Source organism: Larimichthys crocea, chromosome XVII (assembly GCF_000972845.2).
Source record: "Larimichthys crocea isolate SSNF chromosome XVII, L_crocea_2.0, whole genome shotgun sequence".
Classification (NCBI taxonomy): domain Eukaryota; kingdom Metazoa; phylum Chordata; class Actinopteri; family Sciaenidae; genus Larimichthys; species Larimichthys crocea.
The window spans coordinates 844,054-856,857 of record NC_040027.1 but is presented as its reverse complement, the minus strand read 5'-3'; the positions used below and the strand labels follow the sequence as shown (position 1 = coordinate 856,857).

Sequence of the window (12,804 nt, the reverse complement as noted above, 5' to 3'; positions counted from 1 at the left end):
AAAGTGATCCAGTCTGCCCCACAGTCAAATCTGAGTAAAAGCAGTCCAACCTGGCTGTCAGACATGTATTGAGACATCAACCTTCAAATCCTGCTTTTCAATATGAGATACAAAATTAAGCCACATCCAACATAACATTGAAAGCAAATGTTTCAAAATGTATCATATGAGTTACTGAGTTGCTATATATATATATATATATATATATATATATGTATGTATAGCATAATCACATAATCAGATTTTTATATGACAACAAAAAGTATACAAGATTTATTTCTTAAAGAAAATCAAACCTGAAAACACATTAAATACATTTAATAAGCAAGGGAAAAATATGTCATTTATATGTGAATAAATGTAAATAAATAAATGGCAAATGGAAGGATGGCTGGGGGCTGGCATGTACCGTACAAAGGCTCAATCCTTCCTGCAGCAACTCTGGGTTCGACTCCCACTTGTGGCCCTTTGCTCCATGTGCTTCTAAGTTTCTCTCTTCGCTTTCCTGTTACTCTTCAGCTGCCACTTTCAAATAAAGGTTCAAAAAGCCCTGAAAATATCTGTTAATGATAGAAAATGGAGGTGAGAATTCTTCTAACCCTGACACCTTATTGCTTATTGTTTTCAAGACTTCACTGGTATATAATAGTCATTTAAAAAAAAAAATGTTGTCCTTGTTTCATCTACCATCCTGATACCTGTTCTTGTAACTGTGAGTAACACTGAGATAAATCCCTTGTGTCTACATATACTGCACCAATAAAGCGAACTCTGTTTCACATCTGCAGACACGACTGCTTTATGTCAGTCTACAGTCAAATGGTCAGAATACATATGTTTGATATTTAGTTCCAATCATGGATCATGGATCTTGACTGCTTAATGGATCACAGCTGAAAACAAGAGACAGTGCTTTCTTTAGGCACACGTGAAGCAGTGGGTGGCAGCCTGCAGGCACATATACATTTTAATCAGAAATTTCAGATCTTCTCTTGGTATCTGCATTTCAGTTAATCATGTGGCTTTCACTGGTCATTATCTGTGGTTCCCCGCAAACAATTTTGAATGATATCCTCAGCAAACAGGAGGTCACTGTTAAACATTTACATTTAGAAAAAGCTTTGGCATTGTATTTGCATATGATTCTCGTGAAATTATGTAGTTTGGCCTGCACATGCACTCTATTCCACCTTTGTCATGATCCTCTTTGGAGGTAGCTTTGCTCTCTTCTCTCTCGTGTGGCTTGGCTGCTGCCACCACTTCTTATTAGCTGTGTTGCTGAGAACAGAAAACATTTGGACGCACACAAACACTGTCATCTATTGAGACACAATCCTCTCCAAATCAAAAATCAGGCCTCTTTAGCGTGTAGTCACATTATTTGCTGCTTTTGTCAGGGAGGACTTCGGCCAAAATAACATGCAAAAGACAAAGACTTGTCAGCGTAATAAAAACAGATTATACACACAAAAAAAGGCAGTCAACCGTGACAAAACAAAACAGATATACTACACTACTATGACCTATTATACAATATTTACTCACTGATCCTGCTATCAGCTGCCAATCTGAACTGACAAAGTGGGCCAATATATAAACAAAGGAGCAGGGAAAACAGGCCGTGCACTGCTCAGGTTGTATTGCTTGATTAGATTTTGTGTCAGTTTGTTCTGTAGATTGTATAATTGACTTTGTTTCACACATTGCCAAATATGCAACACTTTAAAAAATCGAATAAATTGATTGGAATGATCAATAAAGCTGTGTCGCTGTTTCAGGTTAACTTATATGAAAAACAGAAGGCTTAGAGTGCTACTGAGGTGACTTTGGGTTAGTACATACCCTCTAAAACAAGAGGTTGCACTAGCATGCTGACCAACCTCGGACACATGAGAGATCTTGATCTTCGGTGGGGATACTGGGCAGTCTGGACTGAACCTTGACGCAGCCTCAGCACCATTATCTAAAATAGAAGGACAACAGGTAAGTGTTTCAGTTTTAATCTTTAAATAATAGACAGTACAGTGCATTACTACATCAGCCTGTGTGTCAGGCAACCTCACCTCTCCAGCTTTGATCAGCTTCCTTCTGAATTGTTTGGTACATCTATTAAAGGTGAGCATTTCAGAGTGCAAGAAGTGATCCTCTGGGTTAAGGAATAGCTTGTAACATACTTTTAGGCTTCTCCTCAAAGAAAACCATAGAAGGAGTATTTTATGTCTGTGACACAAAGTAATGTGTTTGTCAGTCTGTATTACCATCAACATACAGTCAGTGCTCGACACCTGCATATTTTTACAACAAAAGATAGAGGCTGAATGAATGAATTATCACCCTGGTAGTCAATAAAACTGAGACAGTTGTTTAATCTCAGTCTGCATGCTCCAGATAACATTACAAAGATATTTTCAGTTGTGCAGAAGGGGACAATTAAAGCTCCATTGTTGAACTTTTCTCACATAAAATATTTGCGCTGTGTAACTTTATGCTCTGGGTAAGATCTCCCATGAGAAGTGTGCATTTATTTTGGTGAATCAGGATCATATTTTATTGCATAAATGTGTTCTGCTTTACCCTCTGATGTCGTTCCGCTGCTTGGCATCAACTCCCTGCAATTTGCAGATGGTAAAAGTAAACTGCTGTGAACTATAGCTTCCATCCTGTGTGGCTGCAGAGCGCTCATCTCTGATGGAGTGTTGTGTTGTTGTAAATCAAAGTAGGTGTTTCAGGAGGTTTGAAGGTATGTTTTTTTTGAAGTGGGAAGAGTCTAACATTATTAATACTGGGACATGATTTACATTTGACAACAATGTTTTTGCCATTTCTCCTCCTGACAAAATCAAAGTAGTGGGATTGTAAAGTCATGGATGTAGTCTTCTGATGTTTCCTTTTTCCTTATCTGGGCTCTGTGGCCCAACTCAAGATTCATGTGAAGTTTACACTGAAAGTGGCAGAAACCATAGAGTAAAATATTACTTTATAAACTAGAAAGAACAAGGAAGTTCAATACAATACAATTGTAAAGAAAACCAATACTCAATACCTCTTTTAATACTACTGTAAAAAAAGGAAGAAAAGTTCAAGGCACACAAAACAGGATCATCCTGCACAACCTGCACACAGTGGTACAATAAAGTCATGAACGCATAACTATGACCATTTGATTTTCTTTATATCGTTTCATTTGTGCAGCTTCGGGTTGAAAATGCTATATATTATCCTCAAACAGAGACAGGAGTTATGATCTGTTATCAAACGACTACAGTTATATAAAACAGTGGGTGTGTTATGAAGACCGTAGCTTTCACATAAATTCTTCACACTCCCTCATTTAAAAAAATCAAATAGAATACTTCAATCTTCACAAACAGCCTACATAGCTACATTATAGCGTGTATTAACCAGTGGATATTAAGTTGGTGAAGAGGAGGGTGCATGAGTGTGTATGAGAAGCAGCATGCTGTCATCCTAGTGGTGATTTTTATAAGACGTAACAGTTTATTGACAAAGTAGGTTTAGGCAAGAGGTACAAATAAGGACTAGGTACCTACCAGCGAGTTGTTGGTGAATAAGTGCGGGCGTATCTCCAGAGACAAACCAGTTTTAAAGTTCAGACTCCAGAAGGAGACATTGCATCAAGCCACTGTAACTGGTGGTCCATGCTGCCCTGGTCTAAGTGGATGTTTGTGTCCCCTCATCCTCTCCTCAGTCCAGCTCAGCAGGCTCCGCAGTTACCACTGCTCCATCACTTTGAACGACAATCGTTGGTGTTACTGTAAGTTCTACATGTTATGGTACAGACAACTAACCACAACATAATTCTACCTTAGAGGTGGGGGCTCCGTTCATTCCCATGGAAACTGCTGGTGTATTAAGCGACAAAGTGACACAGGGCGGCGCACTCTCCTGCCTCTGATCTGATGCATGTTAATCACTACTCTACCAGTGAACTTAAAGGTCCAGTGTAGGATTTAGTGGCTGCAGATTGCAACCAAACGATCACTGTTTGCCCTTCTAAACATGTAGGAGAAAACACAGTGACCCTGAAACTTGAGAAAAGACAGATCATCATGGCAGGCTCCAGGTAAGATGCCCCACACTCTCTACAGATATAAAGAGCTCATTATAAGGTAACAAAAACATTTTTTTAAAGTTGATTATACACAAATAAAGATATAGTTATGAATATTATATTCAGTTTCTGCCAATAAATCAAAAATCTCACACACTGGACTTTAAAAGCACCATTTTTTTAAAACTATAAAATCACAGATTTAAATCATTTTGATGTTACCCTAACTATAATCAGGTCTAATCTACGGTCTGTACACCTGTACTTGCACTATGTGCTCCAAGGTACAATCACCTATGAGAAGTACATAGCGCTTTACGGCACTATGTCACACTTCTATAGAGCAGTACATCACAATATGTAATATGTGACACACATTATACTGTATTGTGATATTGCTATGACCATTGCCCCACACTTCTGTTTGCTATATCCCAAATTATCAGACAGTTTAACCGCTGCTGCTTTATTTACATCTACACTCTGTATGTTTAAAAGATAAGAGGGACTTGTGGCAGGGCGTAGGTAAATCTACTAACTGTGTGAAGCAGATTGTGTGATGACATAGACTTAATAAACCAGTTCAAAGTTTGTACGCACCTTTTTTTTTATTATTTTCAACATTGTAGATGAATGATAAAGAGGTAAACAAACTAAATGTAAATAAACTAGAATATATTGTAGATTTTAGATTCTTCAAAGTAGCCACCTTTTGCTTTGATGACAGCTTTGCACCCTCTTGGTATTCTCTAGATTAGATTCATGATTTAGACACCAGTCTCTGTAAGAGCTATTTGACCGAGGAGAGTCACCTGACCTACACCCAAGTGAGATGGTTTGGAATGAGTTGGACTGCAAAGTGAATGAAAAGTACTGAGCATACATTGGGAACTCTCTCTAGACTGTCCTTTGTACTGTACTTGACTGCACTTCTTTTGTCTGATCTAAAGTGTGAAAAGTAAAAATCACTGAATGAGAAGGCCAAACATTTGACTAGTAAAGTATAATCTAACAGTCCCTATCTTTGGGCTATAAGGAAGTGTGTTAATGTTTGAAATGTTGATTACAGCAGAAACTTGCCTCTGTTGTTTGAAAGCCCATTTGGAAATTACATAAATAACAATTTCTGTTGTTGTACCCTTTTTGTGAATACAGGAATTTCCTAACTCCACAGGTCATCGCATTTAAATTACTCTTACACAGCCTCTCTCTCAAATGTCCACTTGAAATGTTTCATCTGAAAAGAAAGCAGTACGTCTTCTGATTGAAGATTTCTCTTTTATACAGAGTCAGGGAGTTAGGGCCCATTGCAGTCAAGTCTCTATGGTGCTCAGACTTTGATGTGAGATTATCGGGCCTCAGCTTTGAGGCAGAAGGTCATCACTCTGTCACTGGCTTGGTGCCTCCTCTTCTACTCCTGCCACTCAAACTGATTTAGTCTGCCTCACAGTCAAATCTGAGTAAAAGAAGTCCAACCTGGCTGTCAGACATGTATTGAGACATCAACCTTTAAATCCTCCTTTTCAAGAGGGAGTAATACAAAATGCCATTTGCCAAAGGTTTCACACAGCAGAACTTTATTGTTGTCAATAGTAAATGTTCCATCTCATGAAAGAGAACATAGAGTATATCAATACAAATCATCACTATTCTTCCACGAGAACCAAAAATACAGTTATGTAATGACTCGTAAGGCCTTCAATAAAAAACAAACGTTTTGATGAATAATGTGCATGAAACATTTCTTTATCTATAAATGTATAAAATACAGGGAACTGGTTATCAAGTTATGTGGCTAGTAACCCTTATTGCAGGTTATGGCCACGATCTATTACTTTACCTTTTGAGAATGTTTAATTTGAACTTTCTTTGAATGTGACTTTTTAGAGGCCTGAGGAGAAATGCTAATGACTAATAACATCCCCGACAGCCCAAACGGATACTTACTTAGCAAATGTTTGCATGTTAATGTGACAGTGCAAACATACAGTAGTTGTGTGTAAGCATGCAAACATTTGCTAATAGTATCTGTTTAGGCAAATGGAAATGTTATCAGTTAGTCAGGTATTTAGTCAGAAACATATTGAACTTCTGAACAGATGATGGAGGATCACCAAAAATGATTAAAATGTATCTTCAGGGGGAAATGAATGTCTGTATCAAAATTTAATTGCAATCCATCCAGTAGTTGTTTAGATATTTCACTAAAAACCACAGATGTCAACCTCATTGTGGTGCTAGATTTATGTTGTATTTGAAGTGAAAACCTTGGCTTTGTGCGCTATTTGAAAAGTCAGGGGATCAATGAAGTCAATAGGATTCATCCTCTGGGTACCACGAATATCTTAACAGAAACTGATGGCAATTAATCTGATACTTGTTGAGATATTCCAGTCTAGACCACAGTAGCGGACTGACTAACTGATATTGCCATTCCTACAGTCATGTTGCTAGCATGGCTAAAATTGATTAGATTTTCAGATTTTCCTCAGATCAGACTCTAAAAGCACAAGTTACTTTTGAACACAGGGGGTCACTATTGAGACTGACTTGCAGAAAATGCCTGTGTGTGTTTCTTTTTGTAAAACATCTATTGTGATGTCTATTGTATCTTTCAGGAAGGATCATGTGAATGGAGGCATAATCTACCTGAATATTCTCAAAACATCACCAAAACCAAGAGCTTCTTTTTTCACAGTTCAGTGATGAATCAGTCATACAGAAGAATTGGATTTGCTTGTGATGGTTGTGGTCTGTCGTACTATTTGACTACTTTTCCTGAGAAATAGACATGAGAATTATGTGGTATCAATATATATGTGTTACTGGAATGTTAGAAATGTCCTAATGTTAAAATAACATCAGACACTACAGCTAACTACACAGGTAAATAGTATTAATTCAAAATTTAACAAAACTCAGTTTAGGTTACACAGCTCAGACTAGCCCTGATGGCAGGGTGTAACGTAACGTGTTGAGGTATTTTAAAACTTCAGGATGTAAACATTTTTCAGTGTAGTGCTTCGCTCAACCAAACTGTCACACTGAAGACTGACAGTAGTTATTATTTCTTATGCTAAAAACAGGTACAGAAAAACATGTAAGAAATTAAATGTTCATTCATATCTTGAAAATCACTCAATTGATCAATTGATTTACAAAAAACACAATTACATCTTATTTTCCTTCTGTCATTCAGGAGGCCTATATGTTAATATATCTATAGGCCTCTATGCGGTAATCCATCAATGGTGTAAAACAATCCTTTAACAGGATCAGAAAGCGATCATAACTTAGATTTAGCTGTGTAGTCTTACTCTATGTATTTAAAGATAATTCATTTAGGATAACAGTAATTTTGAAGCTGTACTAATTGGACTAACAGAAAGTTAAACCTGACATTAAATCTCTCAGCACCGTTTCTGTGTTTTGGGAGTTCCCTTCAGGACAATGTGAGGTATTCCAACAGCCCATTTGTCACTCGGCCAGTACTGCAAGCCAGGCAACGAGTACGGTATCTCATAGTTGGCATCCAGGTAAGCTATCAAGGTGCTGCCATAGGCCGTAGCTATCACAATCAGAATATGCCTGGAAGATACAGATAATGAAGTTCAATACACATGAGCATGTCCTCGAAAGAAACATCCTGGTCTCCAAGAAATTAGATTAATTAATTAATTAATCAATTAATTAAATGAAATTAATTAATTATTAATTAACTAATTAATGTGCTTAATAGATTCTGCTCAGAGTGAATGAATAGCTAAGTTCTTGGACTGCAGAGAAGATGTAGGTGGTGAGGTGAAGGTGTTGGGGATGAGTGAGAGGCATAAAAAGTTAATGACTTTGACATGTGAGACCAACCGAGGTTTCCATCCTGAGTTATGTATGTGGTTAGATTTAGTCAAAAAAGCACTGGTAACTTGGTTAAGGTTAGGCAAATATTCTGGCTTTGATCACATCTAGTTACAATAAACACATCCTTTGTTGTCACTGCTCCATATTAAACCATGATCTCAGTTGGCTTTAGTTTCTATGAGGGGATGACAAGTGTGAATTATGTAGGGAAAATAATTAAATATGTTGACTTACTTAATGTATTTGTTGTTGCACATTAGTAGTATACAAATGTAATTACTAGGAAACAAAATGATTGGAAAGGTTAGGAATGGACATGAAAGGAAGTAGGAAAAGGAAACGATAGGAAATATTTAGTAGTGACAGGAAAGGAAGTAAAGGTAAGACAAGGAAGAAAAAAAGCAAAGGAAAGGAAAGGAGGAGTGAAGAAGTGGAAAGGGAAGGGAAAGAAAAGAAAAAGAAACAAGTAGACCAGGACTTACCAGATACCATGCAGGTAGCAGAAGTTTAGTTTCTGCCAGAAGCTGCAGCCAAAACGGTCACTAATCCAGCAGGTGATTGCGAGTATCCACAGAGCCACTGACAGCTTGGCAAGTCGCAGAGCTTTCTGGTCAGTACAGCTGAGAAAGAGAGAAAAATGATGATTATAAAAATCAAAACTGTCCAAAAAGACAGATGCCTAAAAACATCAGAGATTTCATACCATCTCATTTCAACGCCCAGAACGTAAAGCATATGAAGGCCGAAGAAGTTTAAAGCATAGGCATTGGCTGTAGGTTTGACAAATGATGACAATGTGGAGATGACAGCAATCACCACGACAAGACTTGAAAATGTGGACCTGTGGATGAGCAGACAGAGAAAGGCAAAGGTTTAGGAGCATGTTTTTTTTGTACATTTGTCACCAGGAGTGACCCTTTCATTATACCCTCAGGATGCTATGCATACAAGTATGTATAGTGAAATATTGCTGCGTCAAACTTAAGAAGGAGCAAGAAAATTGTTTGAAAATTGGAAAATCAACTTGAGGATGTCAAGTCAGGGCTGTGGGTCTTTTCATGTGTTCATTAAAATTTCATTAATCTTTTCCCCACCTTGTGTTTAAATATTTACACAGGTTAGGTGGAGCTCCAATCTTTCGCAATAGTAAGAGCCTTTTTCTGTCACATTCAGTGGAGACAGCAGCACCATATTACATCGCTGTGACAATGACTCCGGTTGGAGCTGTCAGACAGGCTCCTCAGCCAGTACAGGTTAGGTTTCACAGTGTCGTGCCTTGAAAACACTCTGGCATGCTTTGTTTATTTTGTCTGATTAAAGGATTATTGAGCTAAGTGTGAGTCCTTAGTAACGCAGATATGAATTACCACTGAATAAGGTAGGCTTAATTGCTGTAAAGTTGTTTTACCTGTCTTTTATAAAAGAAGGAAAGAGTCGGCGTGGAAACCAAACAGCATATCCCACCGCCAGCACCCACAGGATAGACAGCTCATCCAACATCTGGCCAACGAAACTAAGTGTCATGTGGAAGTATGCAGAGAATAGCCCTGTAAAAAAAGAACTGTGTTTTAAATGTTTTCATCATATTATAAAGTAAAAACACACAGGGCGAGTCTAAAAACAGCAGAAATGGTAATATAATGAGCTGGAGCGTCTAATACTGTGAACCAGTGGCTCCTAACCTGGTGGTCAGGACCCCACCAGGAGCTGAAACATGATCAGCTGGAGAGAAAGAAGCAAAAACAATATTTCATCTACAAAAATCTACATTTATTCTTACAAACCTTTCTCTAAACTTACTCAATTACTGGATAATTTACATACCACATAAAGCAAGGATAATTCTTCTTTGGTCAAGCTGGTTACATCTGTTTGCAGCTAACTGGCAAGTCATGTCACAATTAACATATCATGTCAGTCATGTCGCAATTAACAACTATTTTTCAACAGATTCCAACATGACCTCATCAAATGTCCAAAAGTTTCAGTTTACCATCATAGAAGATTAAAACGAATAGAACATTTTGTTATTCACATTTGATTGTTGTATTGTTGAAGCTCTAGTTGAAAATAGATTACTTTGTTTCAGTACAACACAAATCCAAAATTTAGGGAACCTTTGCTGTGAACAATTATAAAAGTGTATTTTGTTTTTTCTGTAACTGATGACCTATTTTGAAGTCCGATGTCTTAGAGACATTTGAAGGTCTGTTTCTACGTTATACCACAATCCTGGTGTGCCTCAGGGTTCAATTTAGGGACCACTTAGACTCTGCAGGTATGCAAGAATGTGATTTATGCTTGTGTGAAAATCATAACTGAACCAACAACTCACAAAAACAACAATTCATAATTCATGACTTAGTGACTGCATAACAGACTTTTCTTGAGATTTTGCTTGAAAGTCAAGTTCGAACATGTATCTAAAATGATGAAACAGACATATATAAACGTGAAATTTATGAATAAAGTGACTGACCTACAAATATCATCATGATCCAGACTGAGTGAATCGCCAGATTCCTTTCTTTTGCATAAGGGTGCAGAAGGTAGAGCATGATGGGAGATATAATGAAGAAAATAAAGCTGCTCATCTGCAGGAAAAAACATCAATCAATAAATCAATCAATCAATCAATAAATCAATAAATCAATAAATCAATCAATAAATCAGTCAATCAGTCAATTATTCCCTATAAAAATATAAGTACAACTATTCTGACAAAGAGAAGCTGAACTCACAGTGTTGAAATATTCCACTACATGTTCAGAGTGTTTGTAGTTGTCTTCACACCAGTCGATTTCTGAACTCTCATATGAGAAAACGCCTGACATCTTTTCACTTGAGTAGAAACCTGTCCAACAGAGAGAAGGAAGACAATAAGTAACAACCAAGAGTGTATCGGCAGTTTTACAGACGTGTGTGTCAGTTGTTCCATCATTATGTAAAATAGGTGTATATCCAGGAGACACTGCAGGGTATTTGTTTAGGTGGTTTATGGAAATCAGTCTCTACTTCCCCTGAGCTGGATCTACATTTGTATTCAAATACAGCAGCACGTTAAATGGAACCTTCATGGAAATAGTCATTGTAATGTGTGTTAGAAAGGGAGAAAGGGATATCCCATTTACGTAAAATAACAAGGGATAAACTGATCCTTTGCTTAAACTGTCTCTATTGAGTATGGACTTTTAAATAGAAGCAAAGCTGAGGTTACCAGTATGTATGAAGTTCCAAAAAATACTAGATCTGGCACTTTCCGTAATGCAACTGGACTGTATCATGAAACCCTCCACATCTTTAGCCCAAGTAACCTCATTAATATCAAAAGCTCCTCCCAAGGCACAGACATTACACAACTGTTTACACATAGCAGTCTTCTTTATGACAAGTCAACTGATACAGGTTTGGACAGTGTGAGCATAACAATGTGTAACTCTCATTTGATACTTTGTCATATGATATATATGATTAAAATACAAAGATTAAGATATTCCACACCTCTCATAATTTTAGAAATGATATGTTTCTAATATTCTGCCCTTCTAATGTATGTAAATAAATAATAATAATAATAATAATATAATAAAAGTGCAGTAAAAGCAATAAAGAGTCCAGTACAACATCACATTTAACTACGATATCATTGATAAAATATAATTTCATTTGCACATTTCAAACAAAAAAACTGAACTTTATAAATAAAAATTTTTTGTTATATGTGTGCCTAATAAAGTGGCTACTGACTGTAGATAATTGTGTAAATACAATATATATGACTGATGACAATTGCAATGCAATTATGCCATACTATATCAGTTATTATAGGATTATTATGTTGATATATGACATGTGAAACTCACTGATCAACACATATGTAGTCACAGTCAAGAACACTGTGATTTCATGTTAAAGGTGTGAGAGCTTCACACCTTCTCTGGTCAAAAGAGCCACCTAAGTCTAATTAATTCTTTAAAAAAATACACACACATATATATAGATAGATAGTTAGATAAATAATATACAAAAGAGATGTGAGTATCAGATATTAATGGGTCTTACCTCCCATGCTGCTGTTGTCCCTGGCGGCAGTCCGTCAGTGTTCTCCGCTCCAGGTGGTCAGTAACAGGTATACAACAGGTGGATTTTTCGGGGCGGAGCATCGCAATGCTTCCAATCCTCTTCACGCCTCTGAGCCAATCATGTGTGTCATAAGAGGAAATATCTCGAGAGGACTCGTGTTTCTAATAAATTGTTTCTTCCTGACCTCTTGACAAATGTTGGGAAAAAAAGAAGGATAAGAGACCTCCATAATCAGTGTTTGAGTATTCGAGCATTACATATAAATACCACAAACAGACAGACATACGTGACAGACTGATGACAGCAGCATGTATCACAGGTAGCTGCTGGATTTATCCGCTCAACCGGTCCATCTGCCCCGCTGCGTCAGGAGAGGCCAACGCCAGGGATTTACGTTTCAAAATAAAAGCATAGCATGAGTGGGCGGCCGAGCAGGTGACATCTCTCTCTCTCTCTCTCTCTCTCTCTCTCTCTCTCTCTTTCCGTGTCTGTGTGTGTGTGTCTATACATGTGTCATAAATGCACTGGTGACAGAAGTATTCGTGTAAAAGGAGCAACAAAAGTAAAGGATGCAAACTATTTTGTGTCATATTAATCATTGTATTATACTATGAAACACTTTGGAATAACTACTCAGATCTATTTCTTGAGTAAAAGTAGCAATATCACAGTGTAAAAACACCACTCACTAAGTTAGTTAGTACATGAATATACTTAAAGCTCCAAAAATAAAAGTCCAGAAAAGCCCATTTAAGAATAATGTATTACATTACTGTATTGAAATTATTGGT

General features: G+C 37.2%; 1 protein-coding gene across 1 annotated transcript; it reads right to left on the bottom strand.

Moving 5' to 3' along the window:
• Window positions 1-5,638: 5,638 nt before the first annotated feature.
• acer1 (alkaline ceramidase 1) lies at window positions 5,639-12,584 on the bottom strand. The gene is made up of 7 exons (XM_010734476.3): window positions 11,993-12,584; window positions 10,672-10,784; window positions 10,410-10,524; window positions 9,339-9,477; window positions 8,634-8,771; window positions 8,413-8,550; window positions 5,639-7,660 (listed from the first exon to the last, which is right to left on the bottom strand). Exons 1-7 carry the CDS (start codon window positions 11,997-11,999, stop codon window positions 7,483-7,485), a joined length of 828 nt encoding a protein of 275 aa, XP_010732778.1. The 5' UTR covers window positions 12,000-12,584; the 3' UTR covers window positions 5,639-7,482.
• Window positions 12,585-12,804: the final 220 nt, after the last annotated feature.